General features: G+C 44.9%; 2 protein-coding genes and 1 long non-coding RNA gene across 4 annotated transcripts; 2 read left to right on the top strand and 1 right to left on the bottom strand.

Annotated features, from left to right (window-relative positions):
• The first annotated feature begins 34 nt into the window (after positions 1-34).
• On the top strand, positions 35-847 carry LOC149343282 (cyclin-dependent kinase inhibitor 3-like). The gene has a single exon (XM_089542350.1). The coding sequence runs from the start codon at positions 171-173 to the stop codon at positions 780-782; it is 612 nt and encodes a 203-aa protein (XP_089398476.1). The 5' UTR covers positions 35-170; the 3' UTR covers positions 783-847.
• Positions 848-1,003: 156 nt separating this feature from the next.
• On the bottom strand, positions 1,004-7,706 carry LOC149343281 (ragulator complex protein LAMTOR5 homolog). Of its 2 annotated transcripts, none has more exons than XM_089545818.1 (4): positions 7,525-7,704; positions 7,317-7,375; positions 6,976-7,093; positions 1,004-1,158 (listed from the first exon to the last, which is right to left on the bottom strand). In XM_089545818.1, the coding sequence occupies exons 1-4, from the start codon at positions 7,557-7,559 to the stop codon at positions 1,095-1,097; spliced, it is 276 nt and encodes a 91-aa protein (XP_089401944.1). In that variant the 5' UTR covers positions 7,560-7,704; the 3' UTR covers positions 1,004-1,094. The 2 variants fall into 2 exon arrangements, with proteins under 2 accessions (XP_089401944.1, XP_089401946.1); XM_089545820.1 differs by lacking the exon at positions 1,004-1,158 and adding an exon at positions 1,169-2,093 and having other exon boundaries at positions 7,525-7,706.
• A 1,090-nt stretch (positions 7,707-8,796) lies between these two features.
• Positions 8,797-14,304, top strand: LOC149343280 (uncharacterized). Its single transcript, XR_016283114.1, has 2 exons — positions 8,797-9,047; positions 10,013-14,304. It is a non-coding gene; the product is annotated as an uncharacterized LOC149343280 (long non-coding RNA).
• Positions 14,305-16,253: the final 1,949 nt, after the last annotated feature.

Genomic DNA, 16,253 nt, shown 5'->3' with positions numbered 1-16,253 from the left:
ACCCTTACAGAGGAAAGATGAAGGTTAATCGAAATCAAGTCAAGACGGTGCCTAAAGGCGCGCGCGCGCATTTGGAACATTCTTGGTTTCGCAAGCCGTCCCAGTTCATTTCGACGTCTTCATTTCCTTTAAGAAGAAAATATCCAAAGCAGTGACCCTTCCCTCACTAAATGGCTACTTTTGATGACGAGGATGTGTCCGGAGACTGCCTGCAGCCCATCACTCCCATCAAAATAGACTGGCTGGACCTGTCATCCTTTGGCTACCCAGACTCCGTCGGCCTCAGCAGCCTTCCCGGCTGCAGGTTCAAAGAAACGTGGAGGGATGCCGCGCGCGACATCGAGTACTTGAAGCTGGAAGACGTCAGCGACGTGTTCGTGCTTTGCACGCGCGGTGAGCTGTCGCTCTACCGCGTGCCGACACTGCTGGCCGAGTACGAGAGCCACGGTATGACTGTACACCACCACCCAGTGCCGGACGGCCTGCCGCCCGGCATAGGGCAGCTACTGGACATTCTCCGCGAGATAGGCGAGGCTATTCAACAGGGCAAGCGGGCGCTGGTTCACTGCTTCGGAGGCCTAGGCAGAACGGGCGTCGTCGCCGCCTGCCTTCTGCTCAACTTGGATGACAAGATGACGCCCGAGCACGCCGTGAGAAAAGTCCAGGAGCTGCGCGGCACTCGGGCTATACAGACAGTGAAGCAGTACAATTTCATACACGACTTCAGGAGCGCCCGGGACGAGTTCCTGAAAGCGGCGGCAACCAGCATTGCGAACGCGTGAACTGTTGGCTTCAGCACTTTTTTTTATATTTTTGATTCGCGCAATCTGCGCTGAAATCAGCTGTGACCGTTTAAAACATTTGTGGTTGGTTGGCAATTAAAATGTATATGCCATGAGGCACGTACTACACCTTAGCAAAGTGTGCTTACTGGGTGGAAAAAATTAGTGCTGAGACAATGCAGTGTGTTAGGAACAGTGAAAACACAGGAGATGCAACAAGGTAAAAAAAAAACATACATTGATTTTATTTGCAAACTATTAACAGAAGTGTCGCTGAGGTTTCACAATACTTGCGAGCCATAATGCGGAATATTACTTCTTAGCTGCAGAGTACACGGCCACTGTGACGAGCTCTTTCTGTTGGATCAAGATGTCCCTGTAGGAATGAAAAAAAAAAAACACATAAATAAGCGTGGCTTTAGCTCTGCACAGATCCTACACATGAACACTGTTGCACTACATCTGGTTTTCAAGTTGATAGCAAGATGAAGACAATTATATGTTGTTGCTTTTTTGTTAAGGTGGGGGGTTTATTGCTGTCGCATCTAGATAAGCACAACACAAAGAATCGTGGTCTGGGCAAAACAAAAAAGAACATATACAAAGTAGCAATGATGATCTACAATGCACAATTCAGCCTTGATAACTTGTTTTGGGCCATCACTGGAGGGCAATGACTTATCGGCATAAATTGCGGACATACTTTGACAGGAACATTTTCCAGCAGCAATAGCGCAATTGCTTGACAAGCAAGATAGCTATGCCTTGAACAAAAGCCACAAGTCCTAATGCTTCAGTACCACAAATAATGATAGCTGCTGGTATCAGCTGCAGAGGTAGGTCCACATCTCCATGAAGTTCTGTACACACTCTGAATTTCATGCGGATCTGGCAACTATTGACTGCAAACATTGCAAACATTGAATCGCGCAGCCTTCTGCTCAACTTGGATGACAAGATGACGCCCGAGCACGCCGTTAGAAAAGTCCAGGAGCTGCGCGGCACTCGGGCTATACAGACAGTGAAGCAGTACAATTTCATACACGACTTCTTCTTTCTTCTTCAGAATGTACCTGCGTAGTAAAGTAGTCACTGCTGAAAAATTTTTCCCACAAGGCTTGAACACAACTTCAGTCAAAATCACAGCTCGCCAGTAGTGCTCCAGATGAAATCATCAGAGCTGAAATGCACACTGTAAACAGTCACAGCTTTGGTCACAGGTTTTCCAATATGAAGCTTGAATGTCCATTCCTTCTTGGGCTTAGAATCTAGGGGGAATGTCAGCAGGTTTATCTTGCCTTTCAGTTCGAGCTGTGCGGTAGAAAGAAAATGCGGTTGCTTTTGTTTTATATCATATACAGTCAGCCATGCACTTGCCCACAGCCATGAACGGCATGCTCTGTCATGCATTTATGACAATCACCACTGCCTAGAAGGCCTGATATAGCTTTTAAAGCATGACAAGTTAAACACAATCCATGGGCGCAATCCATGAGAACGTTAACGCACAATCAAGTCATGTTACAAGCCCAAAACCACTCACAAATGACACAGGTGTACTCCCCTGTGTGTTGTTCAAGCACTCTGGACAGATATGTTGACGACTGTACGTGTCAGGCACGTAACCAGGATCTTTTTTGGGAAGGGCCCAGAGTAAATTCTTGCATACAGGGAAGGGGGCCTGGGTTCCCTTAGGCCCCCCTTTGGATAAGTGCCTAGCACATAGATATTAAATACACTGTTGCCATGGCTATGTGCAGAAAAACATGCTGCGCGACTAAATTGACTACACAGAAGCTTGGCAGGAGCCTATCACCAATCATTGGCATTTCTTGAGTGGTACTGGGCATAGCCACAAGGTGGCAACACAGTATGTGAAACTTGCGAATAAAGAAACTTTTGAAACATAGCAGTGCCCACCATCTAGCTTAGCTAGTAACCATACTTCTTTTCACAACTTGTTCACAGTAGAATGAGCACTACAAGCATGAAGCAATGTCTTCCACTAGTGCGTTGTTCTCTCGAACTTGTGCGCTAGCTGCACTGCTGTTCTCTTTCTGTGAAAATTGCAATAATACATCCCTTCATCAGGGTAAGTTAAGCTAGATGGCACAGCTAACCTGATGCTGTTGAGGCCAGTTGGTGTGCATCTAGAGATAAGTAAAACAGCGTTGCTGGACGCCAGTTTTACTACAACTAGAATGATATCAAAAGCACCTACACATGTGAAGTGTAACAATACTCAACGATGTAACCTCAATAGCGGTGAACTGACAAACTTCACTGATAGTCACAATGTACTAGACGAGGTATACACGGGCTGCGCATACCACACCTCTGTCCAGGATTCAGGGCCTGAAAGTGTTAATACACATTACTTGCATCATGCCAAAAATGTTACGTCAAAGTTGCACATAAGTTTTCTTTCTGCGATAGCAAATGCCACCTTTTTACGAAAACTGTGGTACGGTTTTAGTCCGTGCAACAATGCCCTGCATGTTCCTATTGCTTAATGCACAACCAAATGTCTCATTTAGAGTGCTATCTTATTCAGTCTGTTGCTCTCAACAGTCCAACACTGGTGTTTAACTTATTGGTGAGCAGCTTACACTGCACTTCCTTTATATTCCATCTATGCACAGTCCCGACTTCCTGTATGTAAGGAACACTGGCTTGAATCAAAATTTATGCAACGTTAACAGGCAAGATGCCCAATACTGAACAGATGTCACTTCAGCTGTAGTAACCAATTCATAATTCATATTTCCTACTGTGTTTCAATACATGTATGTGCTTAAAGAGCAACTCTAATGTTTTTTCTACAGCCGTGGATTTTATTGGAACTTTTATGGTGTGCACTCCACAGTCTTATTATCTTCAGAGCCAAATTTCGCAGCTGGGTAGCATTTTGTTGCAGCGCAAATGAATTTCGAAATTTCATGTTTCATGGCCTCAATCGGGGCAATTCCTAAGGACAACCTTAAGTGTGTAATGTCACTGTTTGCACGCTTACTAATATTCACCCCGCATTTGCTGAAGAACAAAACTTTTATAGTTATGGGTTATTTCAGACAAATAATGATCAAAGCTGTCACTTGCAGTCGCCAGTTTTGGCAATCAACACACACATGGTAAGTTCTGTCACAGTAATTGTGAAGTTGTAGTCTGATGGAGACAGGTTTCGGCTTCAACCAAACCAAAGCTATGGAAAGATAAATTATAGGTGTAATGTTAAAGGTGCACTGAAGAGGAATCTGAACTCGTCTTTTTGCTGCGGGAACTGAATCTGCACGTTCCGAGCATTCTTAGAAACTTCGATTTATTGCCCTGTGTGGCTGATTTTCCTAATTAAATCGAATTAACGTCCGGCTCCCGCCTTTTTTTTTTAATTCTCCCTCGTACAGTGGGCGGAGTTGACCAACGCGTGGAGTGCCTTTCAGCCAGTCCCGCGGCAGCTTGCCGCTCTGCCATCGGCAGAGTAATACGTAGTAGTCCGTAGAAGCAAATAGTCCGCGCGTATTTTTATTTCTGTGGGCTTATTTTGCGGCTATATTATCTGCGAATGAAACTATTTATTCACGGAAACCTAAAAAACAAAATAAAGTGAAAGCAAAGCCTCCACGGAGCTGGCTGAAAGGCACTCCAAGCGTTGGTCGACTCCGCCCACCGTACGAGGGAGAATTAAAAAAAAAAAGGCGGGAGCCGGACGTTAATTCGATTTAATAAGGAAAATCAGCCACACAGGGCAATAAATGGAAGTTTCTAAGAATGCTCAGAACATGTAGATCGAGTTCCCGCGGCAAAAAGACGAGTTCAGATTCCTCTTCAGTGCACCTTTAAGAGACCGCAAGTGGGCAGAGTAGCTGGTTCGGTGTCAGTATAAAAACTGAAAGGCTGAAGTTCACATTCCAGCTCTGCGGTTAAACTGTCCCCTCCTTGCCTGTTGTGTGCGGCAGATGAAAAACTTGTCAAGAAAGCCAGGTATACTCAAGACAAACGCCAACATCAACTTACGCCCAATCAAAATATTGCCTCCATGAACTGGAAACTCAAAAATAAGAGATGTCTACACAATAATGGCCTAGGTTTTGTCCTCACGATCACCAGCCTTGACTATAACAGAAATGTTCAGTTCAGTTTATTGCCTTAAAAGTCTCTCTTCGGGGCATTACATAAGGAGGTAATGGCATTACACAAGGAGGTAATGGCATTACACAGGGGTACAAGATTGTAAGGTTAGCCAAGTTAACTCAATCATTGCACAGCTTGTTTTATGAAATTAATGACTTAAAAGGCTAAAGATTTGTTTAGGTGCAGTCTTATCTCCTGAAATGGAAATACAGTCGCGCTTCGTTAAAGGGACATAGAAGACAACTCCATCTAATAATTGTTCAGTAAACAGATTCTCTGGCTCTTTCTGGCTATGTTCATGCTTGTCCGGCAGCAAAAAACGCATTTATTAAACAGAAAGATGGTTTGGTTTGGTTTGTTGGGATTTAACGTCCCAAAGCGACTTAGGCTATGAGAGACGCCATAGTGAAGGGCTCCGGAAATTTCGACCACCTGGGGTTCTTTAACGTGCACTGACATCGCACAGCACACGGGCCTCTAGAATTTCGCCTTCATCGAAATTCAGCCGCCGCAGCTGGGATCGAACCCGCGTCTTTCGAGTCAGCAGCCGAGCGCCGTAACCACTGAGCCACCGCGGCGGGGCAAACAGAAAGCTGGATTTAGATATCTGGCCACCAGTTGGCTCAAACTTGTGACGTAATTAATGAAAAAAAGGGGCTGCCATCATTTTGAAGTGAATGGCGGTACTAAAAATTGATGATGTACGCATTTTACTTGCAGAATCTGCTGCTGATGGCAACACCAGTATTTCGTTTCTTGGTGAAAAAATTTGCTGGCATATAAAAGCTCAGTTTTTGGCGAGAATGTTCTCTTTGTGATTGGAACATGGTAATCTACCGATGCAGGCTAATTTATGTTTGTCGTTAGTGTACCTTTAATATGGACAATTTCTCTGGGGGCCAAACTTTTTTGATATACTTGCATCCCATTAACACGAAAACTCGCTGCCCGGACAATGGACAGGATGAAAATGTGCAGAGCTCTATGAGACCCATGCATATTTGTCGCATTCATATGAATATCAACCAGAACAAAATCTCAACTGCCCCAACCAGTTGTTTCCACTCCAATATTTTTAATGCAGAACATTCTTGAAAAGCAGTGCAAAAGTGAATGCCTGAGTAACGACCCTTTTTATTGTGTTTTCATACTTTACACTGCCAAAGTGCCCGGTCAATGTGCCATATTGCATGAATGGCTGTGACGAAAATTTCTAGCTTGTGCTGTGTTCAAAGCTGAATTTAGCAGCCGTCAGCCGAGCGAGCACACACAAGTGTTAGCAGTTCATGGAACGTGAATGGCCATAATAGCGGATTCATCATCACGCCATGAGACGCCATCACATGCATCATGGACCACTAAGTGTTTGAAACTGCACCGCATCAAAGATAGTGGTGGCCAGGATAACGCACTTGGAGCTCCCAAAATTTTGTCTAATTTCCACTCCATTGTACGCCGCCATGTACTGGAGGAGACCTTAATCACAAAAAGCTTTACTCCAATGATTTCTGTTGTTCGATTTGTTATTATGGATGACTCGCTTTATGAACAGTTTTGTTTGGGAACTAAAGTGTTCATATCAACAAGGCACGACTGTATAAACATGCCAACATTTAAATATTTGGGACACTTGGTAATTGGTATAGCGATGAACGAACAACAGAGCATATGCAAAATTTCAACAACATTCCTATCTACAACATGCTTTCATAACAACCAAGCTTAGTGAACAACACAAGAAACGGTTGCAGGCACCTCAGTTTCTGTCAACCATCAAAAAGCATTTGCTCGTACTAGCACAGAAAATAGCTTCTCAGCATCATAGCTTCTCAAACACATCAGGCTGTGAAGGAAGCCCGCAACATGCAGGTGCCAAAGCACAAATAGTGAAACCTGTCTGTTTCGACTGCCAATGCCACCACGTAAATCGCACTGAGTGTGACAACACAAGTCTCCCTACTAAACATGCCAACGCTTCTCTTGACAGGTACAAAAACTAAATCTGTGCAACAATAACAAGCCAACAGAGGACAGCAGCAAGCCGCGCTTGAGCAATACGCACAGGGTATCTGATTCGAGGTGTATGGTCGGCGTGGTGTCACATGACGGGTCGATTTCTTTGGCCAAACTGGCCAATGTTGCAATCACTCCAGCAGATTTGAGCTGCACTGGACCCGAACCTGCGGCAAATCGTAAATGAAAATAGCAGAATTCGGACGTCAAATTATGGGGCGTTACGCGTACGAAAACCACAACCATGCCAGCGGCAGCCAAAAGAAATGCAATGAAATGACCTGCACCACTTCAGATGGTGCAAGTGAATCGAACGCAGGCTGGAAGCAGCTTCGCGCAAGACTTTTCGAAGCAGGCTCACAGAGGAAAAGCCGCAGCAATCATACTTACTGTGCAATGCAAGGCCATGCCTGTCAGCGCAAATTACTCCAACTGCTCCAGAATCCACACTAGAAAGAAACAAAACAAACTTGCGCACTTGTGTGCAAGGCATCTATCAGCTGTGCATGAAAGCACAGCTTGTAGTCTACAACTGCTCAGACTATGCGCTCTGGTTCTCAGTAACCGCTTTCACTGCGAAACACCTGAAACTACTTACACTTCATCTAAACACTTAGCAAGTGGGGCTTCCATGTTGCCACTTCAGAAGCAGATCGTGTAAAGTATAAATAGCACTGCCAAAACGTTTTTGCGTCACTGCGAACGCCCCACGCCACAAGATATCGCCAATATCGCCGTCGCCGACTGAACTTCCACCATCAGTTGTTTTGTCACATGACTCATAGTACACAAAACGTAGACAAATAAAAGCATCGCCAGCTGCCGATGGCGATGTGCGCGATGGCATCGTAAGCATCGTGGAACGATAGTACGTTCTTTGAAACAGAAAGGTGACAAGCGCCAAGCTTTAACCTTGCTTGACTAATTTGTAGTCTTCCTTGTAATAATATGTAAGACGTTACTATACGTAATCACCTCGTGGTATTTGCCTGTATTTGGTAAATATCATTTTTTTTCCTTTCGTGTTGTTTCGGTTTTTGTTTCCGAACGATGGCTATGACGTCAGACGTCAAAAAAATGCTATAATCGCTGCATCGTCGTTGTAATTCGCTACAATGCTTAACGCTGGTTCTCATGCAAGCGACTGAAGGCGACGTTGAGTTGCCAAGCTTTAAGTCGGCGTTCGTGGCGCGCTTGAGGTGTCCACCGACAAAGCGGAACCAGCTATATGCGCCTTTCCTTTACTCAAAACCGACAGATGTTCAAGACTGCGAATTGGATTAGACTTGGAACTAGACTGTCTTAACTGCTTCATGCAAGCTGGCCCAGATTTCACTTCCTAAGAAATTTAGCAGTAAACAAAATATCCCTAGTTGTACAACTGCTAGCTGTGGCTTGGCTGCTTGAAAGCGTATATAGTGAAGTATCCGCTCCCTTAAAGGAAACATTTATATTTGATTCGACATTTCGATCAGAGGACCATCGGTCCTCCAAAACGCTATATATATGTATATAAGGCCATTCTACACGGCTGTAAAATACATCAAATACCTGTGAACAGGGATTAAATGTACTGCATCCTATGAAATGGACTGTATAGGACATCTGACTGGACTCACAATTTGATTTTGATAGTCCAGTTGGTTTCCCTACTTCCAGATGGGCAGCACAATTGGTTCTTCCATTTGGAAATGGAATGGCAGGAATGAAATTGGTAAATTTCTTATTGTGCATTTGGAACCAGCTCCAGTTCAAAAGACTGCCCAGAAACCATGTTAGCTTAGAACTGGAAATTTCCAATAGACCCTTTACAAAAGTTAGCGCCATCTAGTGAGAAAAACATGAACAGCGCACGGCGGCCATGTTTGGTTCAGTCCGTCCGTCCGCGCCGCCCGGAGTACTCGGAGGACAGTTCACTGTACCCGGAGAGTACGCGCCAACGTGAGCCCTCGTGGAACTCGTGCAAGCACAGCGAGCTTCATTGGAATTCCCGCAAGTTATTGCGTCATTTGTTGGCATCACAACAGTTGGTGCTAGCACCAAGCTCCATTCGGAATGCCAGCATGTTGCTGCGTGCCTTTCTGCAGCCAGCGCAGCGTCGTAGACGCGCACGGAAACAAGGTGTGTATACGACCGTTAGTTTGCATTCTTGATCGGCTTTACAAGTGTCACTTGCAGCATGTCAGGCATTACGGCATGTACCTCTGACTGGGAGATAGCTCATAGAACGCGATCGCGATCACCTGAAACAGCGAGGTTGTTTTGCGTGCAATGGAGCCTTGTGAACTTCACGAAAGCTTGTGCTGAGATGGAAAATGACACTGGAGAAGGAGCAATACATGTGTAACGAACGCTAAAGCTCGAATAGATCCGTTGGAGCCTTTTGTACGTGGGTTGCATTCGCCATTCTCTATTTGACTTATTACAAGGGCATGATTACCGAAGCCAGTTTTCAAACCATTGTGTGAAATGGCCGTGCATTGTGCAGATGGCAAAATGGTTGCCTAGGGCGCCCAAGCTGCCTGTTTCACGCTACAAAAGCGCCTGCCAAAGCCGCGGCGTCCTGTAAAGCAGGAAAAGATGAGGCATCACACGTGTAGCGTCATGCTCACATCCAGCCCGTTTCAAAAGATGTTATCGCCTGGTGACGTGTGCGAAGTCCGGTACGCGTCCAGAGCGCGCAGCTCAGGTTTGTAGTCTGTGCCTATGAATACTTGCCAGCGCGATCCACAAAATAACGAAGCTTGCGTTTCACTCTAGTGGGTTTTCTCGAATCCCATGATGGTTTCTTAGTTGACAGCCACCCGAAAAGTCAGTTGGTTTTGTAAAGATGACGATTTCTTGTTTATTTCCTCTTTTAGTAGACATTTCAAGCTTTAACCTCATATGCAAGAGCTGAAATGGGCGGCCTCGGGAAAATGGAACTGTGCTGAAATGATAAGGAATTTTAAAAATCAGCTATCACCGCGCCATGCCTGCTTCGCGCAAGAGTTCGTGTGATCAGATTTTCCAGTATCGCTATAAAGTATAGCATCCACAGCTACAATGTGGTGCTTGTTGACAAAACCTGTTTATTATTTGTGCAGGTCTCCTTCCATGGTTTCCCAAGCAACCCGGCTTTGAGAAAGAAGTGGATTATTGCAATACGCAGACATGCGGGGAAAGACTTCACTATAACGCATCACACCACGCCTCGGCTCTCAAAATATGCCTCTAGCCGTCGCTGGCAGAAACCGTCAGGGACAAAAGAGAGGTCCCTAGACCAGGAAAGGACTTCGCTTGACATTGAAAATCCGTTCCACGCACAGTACACTTGGCGACAACGTTATAAGCACGGACACAACGGCGGGCACTGACGGACGGACACGGAGCGGACGGACGAAGCGATCCAAAGATGGCCGCCACCGCGGGGTCAGGCGAGGTCAGCGTGCCTGTCACTGTTGCCAGACCTACTTTTGTAAACCCTCTATTGTGTATTTGGAGCTGATCAGAAGCTCCATTTGTGCATAAACACCTGTAAGAAGAGTAACTCCAAGTTCCAAGTGGTCATGGTTAAGCATGATGAAATGACAATCCCAAGTCATTGGAAATACTTTCAGTGGCATATTTGTTTGATAAGAAAAGTTATTTTATTTGATCGTGACTGCAGTGGTGGTGGCAACATTAAAAACGATTCAGCAGATTACGCTGCTAATATGTTTTTACAAGAGCCTAATTTGTTCGATGCTCTGTGTTGTAGAGAGCAATATGCTGATCTCATTCAAAGAAGTCATTGATTTCTAATTGGATTTTTAATTTCCACTTGCTCATTTGCAACCAACTGAGAGATATATGTCTAAATCACAACTGCATGATCCATTTGAAATAGCAGAGCCAACTGGACTGCCCAACTACAAGTAGGGAAACCAAATGGGCTACCCAATTAGATTTATGATTCCCTATTGAGTCGACTTCATTCCACTTTGGTCTAATTGAAATACCCAGTTGAACCCAATAGTCTTTTTTTTGCCTGGGTTGTCTAGAGCATTCCAATATATTGGACGCTCCAATTAGAGCTTCAAATTGGTTTCACATGCACAACTAGAAATTTTCGAATTGGCAAGTCCATTTGGAATTCCCAGGCAAAAAACAAATTAGGTCCAATTGGGCATTCCAATTGGATCAAACTGTAATCAAATAGATTCAGGAGGACAGCCAATTGGATTCAATTGGGATGTCTATTTGGACATTTCAATATGTTGGACACTCCAATTAGAGCTTCGAATTGGTTTCACATGCACTAGAAATTTTCGAATTGGCAAGTCCAGTTGGAATTCCCAGGTAAAAAACCCATTAGGTTCAACTGGGCATTCCAATTGGATCAAACTGTAATCAAATACATTCAGGAGGACAGCCAATTGGATTCAATTGTGATATCTATTTGGACATTCCAACTGGAGCATCCAATTGGTTCTAAGTAGTAGTTGTAATGGGAACGACCGGCATCCGTTCACGCGGTTCGACGAAGAGGTGAACGAAGTGCGGTGCTGGTCCCACAGTGACTCCTGGTAAATCTCAAAAACTCTCTATGCACCCCTCTTCTTGGCCGATCCCCCTCTGTGGGTATGCGCCATCCCATGAGGTGAACAACAACAACAACAACGACTCCTGGGTGTGTGCCTGCCGTGACGCGTCTTCGATCAACGGCCTCCGACCTGAGCTTCGAGGACGCACCCGTACACCCTTTGCAGTGCGGAATAAAACTTTATTCTACAAAATGAGACGGGGTTTAGAGGTTGGGGTCTTGAGCAGCAGGTGGTGTTCCTAGGTATAGGATCCCATTGGTTCTTGCTGCCTCCTCAGCCCGCTCGATCAGCGCAAGCTGATCTTGCGGGTCGGAGCAGGACAGAAGCTCCTCCCACTGCTCGACTGACGGGTTCGTAATTTTGGGCTCTATCGGGCTCGCCGATAGCCCCATGTGGAGTTGTAGAGGGTGGCTATCTCTCCGCACCACACGCATTCTAGAGTGTATTGCGTAGGCCAAATCTTACTGTATATGTAGTGACTTGGGTATGAGTTTGTTTGCAGCCGTCTCCATGTAGTTGCCTAATGTCTTGTGAGTGTCTTGTGGGGAAACAGGTATTTACGGCGTCCTTCTAACTTCCAAGACATGGTGAGCTCTCCGTAGCTGTTCGGAGTAGTGATGGTTTCCCCCTTGTCGTCGCTCGCTCAATTTGTGTAACCTCGATCTATCGTGTCAACTTTAAGGTTTTCCTCCACTCCTCCGTGCCCAGGTGCCCATACCATATCTCTGCTTGTTTTTGAGATTTGTCGCCTTCCTGAAGAGGGTGCCGGCCTGCTTGCTTATTCTTCCCTTTAGGAAGCGTCTGCATGCAGCCTGCGAGTCTGTTACTATTGTATCACATCTTGTTGTTTCTGTTTGCTTCCTTGATGGCTAAAGATATTGCCACATCCTCTGCCGTGTCTATATCCCCAGTCCAGGCCCGTGTACTGTGCGATGTCAGTGCACGTTAAAGAACCCCAGGTGGTCGAAATTTCCGGAGCCCTCCACTACGGCGTCTCTCATAGCCTTAGTCGCTTTGGGACGTTAAACCCTATAAACCAACCAACCCTAATTGACATGCTGAAGTCAATCAAATTGACACCCAAATTAGGAAAGCATATAAGATCGCACTAGGACTTACCCCAGAGCATCCACGTAAAAGCTCATGGAACTAGGAGTATTCAACACCTATAACGAACACAGCGAAGCGGCCACATTCTTTCAGAAAGTCAGGCTAGCACAAGGTAGGAAGGCACCTACTAACGAGACTTGGTCACCGAGATGCAATAAGAGAGATCAAGAATTCAACTGACATACCACAAAAGATTAGGGAAACGTTCGTGGTCAGCCCTATACCAAAAAACATGAGCCCCTGCACAACACAGGGCGGAGAGAGGCTAGGGCAAGAGTTCTAGGCCAGAGCCTGGCAAAGAAATCAAACGTCCTCTACGTAGATGCTTCCACGTACAGAGACAGAGAAGCGGCGGTTGTAGCTGTCGTTAACAACCAGGGAAAAGAAATATCCAGCACGTCAATTGGTTCCAAATGCACAAGCGAGAATTTTTAAACTGGAAAGGTGGATTGTACCCAATGGTCTTTACTGTTCGAGTTTTCTTTGAGTTTTCTTTGGCAATCGATTCCAAATACACAATTAAGAATTTTGAAAGCCCAGTTGAATCCAATGGCCTCTATTGCTTGGGAATCCAATGATTTCTATGCATGAGGTCTACATATTGATCACATAACAGTGAACTAATCAGGTTCTTGTAGAAAAGAAACTAGCATGCAGCTTTGTCTGCTGCATTGTTTGTCATTGCACCATTACTGCAGTTTTGATTAAAAGAAAGAGCTTCACTTGGCAGACAAGTGCTGCTGGCTGGCTCCAGGAGGAGGGTCCCATGAACAGGGTATGAAGAGAAAGTTCACTCAGTGCACGTTTTCCAAATGGAAATTTTCCAATTGGAAAGTCAAACTTTTAAGCCAGTGGATTTTATTTGACTGCACAGGCATTCCAATGGAGCTTCCTATTGGTTCAAAATACACGACTGGGAATTTTGCATTTGGCAAGACCAGTTGGACTTCATGGCTTTTTTGCCTGGGATTGTACTTCAGTTTGAGCAATGGCATATCAGCCGCGTATAGTTCCCAGGCAGGCTGGTGTGTCCTGGTACCCACATTATGTGGTGTTTGTTCCAGGAGGTAACACTAACTGAGTGGAGGCTGACGCTTTGGGGCACATTCCGGTACCCCAGATGTTCGGCAATATCCTCAAGCACATCGAGACGGTTAGGCGATGCCGTCCACCTTGGAAGTCCAAGTTAACTAAGGAACAGGCTGTAATTTCGCGCCAGCGCATCAAACGGCACATACCGATGCCTGTATATATGCTCAGCGAAATGCATTCCACTACTTAAGTTGGCAGTTGTCCAGCATGCGGGGAGAGGGTCACACTGTATCATGCTACATGGGCCTGCCAGTGAATTACGGAGGTACACAGGTATATTCCATTGGGAGCTTTAAGTTGTTTCCAATGGAAGCCATTGCTTTTTTAACTGCACATCACTACACATTTTTATCAAAATTTAAAATAAAAGAAACAGACAAAAGTGCACTTTGGAAACCAGATGCATTTGAGTGTTTCAGTGAAACGTCAGGCACAGGAAATTTGCAAATGTTCTTTCTGAAAATGCTGAAGGGGCGTGTTACACAAACCCAAGTTTAAGCATTAGCTCTGTGCAAGGAAGATGTGCGGAAAAGAATGTGATAAGAGAAAGTGATCATGGGCTGACTGCATGGGACCCACCAACAAACCTCAATAAAAAGAAACTGGAAAGATGAATTTTTATGGTTTAAGGGCATCTGTGGCCAAAGGGTGCCATGGCACAAGGTGTTTTTTAGTCTTCTCAAGGTGAGGTCAAAGACTCATTTCCCAAGCAATTCACCCTAAATAAGCCAAGCATCAGGCCAGGGGAAAGCTTGTACCCTTTGTATCACCGGTGGGCACCAGGCAGCACTGGGGATCGAACCCTGCACCTCTCACGTGCGAGGCGGATGCTCAAACGACTAGGCCACCGTTGCGTTATCAAGCTGAAAAGAGGGCAAAACTTAGCGACCCAATATGTTGCTGGCAGGTATGAATGGAAAGAGAGTATATGGTACAACAATGTAAAATAGGGAATGGAATGGGTGTCTCAGAAACAAGAAAAAATTTCACTTCAGACAAGGTTGTTTAAATCATCATTATTTCCAAACACTATGTACAACTGGAATACTAATCTCCCATTGCTGGTAATTAATATTACAGATAATGAAATTACTCCAGCAAATTTGTATGTTTCTTGTTTGCTTTGTACGTTGGCCGCAGACATGTTGTATTTTCTTGTTTTACTTTTTACTCTTCCCTCTGCTGCGATACCAGAAATAGCACTACAGTCAAACCCACTTATAACAATATTGAAGTGCCACGGATATACCACAGTTATAACCGATAATTGTTATAGCAGGTTTGTGCTGATAAAAAGAAAACATGACAAACTTTAGAACATTTATTGACAGGAAAGGCCTGCAGAGGCTTGATCGTTCTAATGCCTGTAAAAGCTTATTTCGAACTTCAGCGGAAAGGAAAAAATGTTCAAATTATCGAACAATACTGCAAAGAACAACAACCGCTTGCATCGTGGTGTATTTATCTGGTGAAAGACTGGACAACGGTTGCTTGCTTTTGAGATGAGAACGACGCGACGATGACTATTTTCCACATTCACATAAATGCTTTATTGCGTCCATACTGTCAGAAGTACCGCTGGAACTCCGTCGCTACTGCGTCACACTCCTCACAAGCGGCACGTGACGAGTGTGCAGTACACTGTAACAACCGAAAAGAAAGAACCACGTGGACAAAAGCGCTTGCGCCAATCGGCACATGAAACGGAGTGCAGCTTGGCTCGGTTAGCTCACTGATACAGATTTGCACGAAGCTCTGAAAAGCAAAACTGAAAAGTTGTCTGACTGACTGTGAGACGTGGCCGAACATTTGTCATCATGCCTACTGTTGCACGCATTCTGAGTGCACGTACAGTTGCATGCATGTAGCGTTTCCATGTTTTTGTTTCTTTTAAGGCTGACATTCAGTGATCAGATTTAATTGTAATAACCAATAATGTGCTATGACAGCATTGCTATAAGCGATTTATTTTACCATAGAACACATAGTAAAGCTGACGGTGCCACGACTGACCATTGTTATTCCGATATATTGTTATAACCGGTATTGTTATAAGTGGGCTTGACTGTACGCACAAATAAATAAATAAATATATTAAGCAGATTTCTAATTACAGGCAGCCTATGGGACCATTGCGCCAGTTGAATAAACTGGCTGTGCGAACCAGGCGAGTTGGACGAATTGAAGTACATTTTGAGTCTCCAAGAACTGGTTAAATTAAAAGCGCACATGGATGCTGCAGTGCCCACCTCAAGTGGTGCACTTTGCGTTTGTGTAGCCGCCGTGGTGGCTTAGTGGTTATGGCGCTCAGCAGCTGACTCGAAAGACAAGAGTTCTATCCCGGCCACAACATACTTTACATACATTGCTTCTTGTCTCCTCATCCCTGGTTCTTCGCAACTGCTACAAGAAATGCATCTTGAGACTGATTGCCAACTAGCTCAGTTTCACGCGTTGAAAAAACCGGGCAGTCAAATGGCTTCCTTTAAAGATGCAAGCAGTTCGGGACCGTTGCATAATTGAATTTGTGAAAAAAAGAAGGAATGCACACAACATTGCA

This window comes from Amblyomma mixtum, chromosome 5 (assembly GCF_055824585.1).
Source record: "Amblyomma mixtum isolate Tamu chromosome 5, ASM5582458v1, whole genome shotgun sequence".
Lineage (NCBI taxonomy): Eukaryota > Metazoa > Arthropoda > Arachnida > Ixodida > Ixodidae > Amblyomma > Amblyomma mixtum.
The sequence above is the reverse complement of the archived record's forward strand: the minus strand, read 5'-3'. Positions and strand labels throughout refer to the sequence as shown.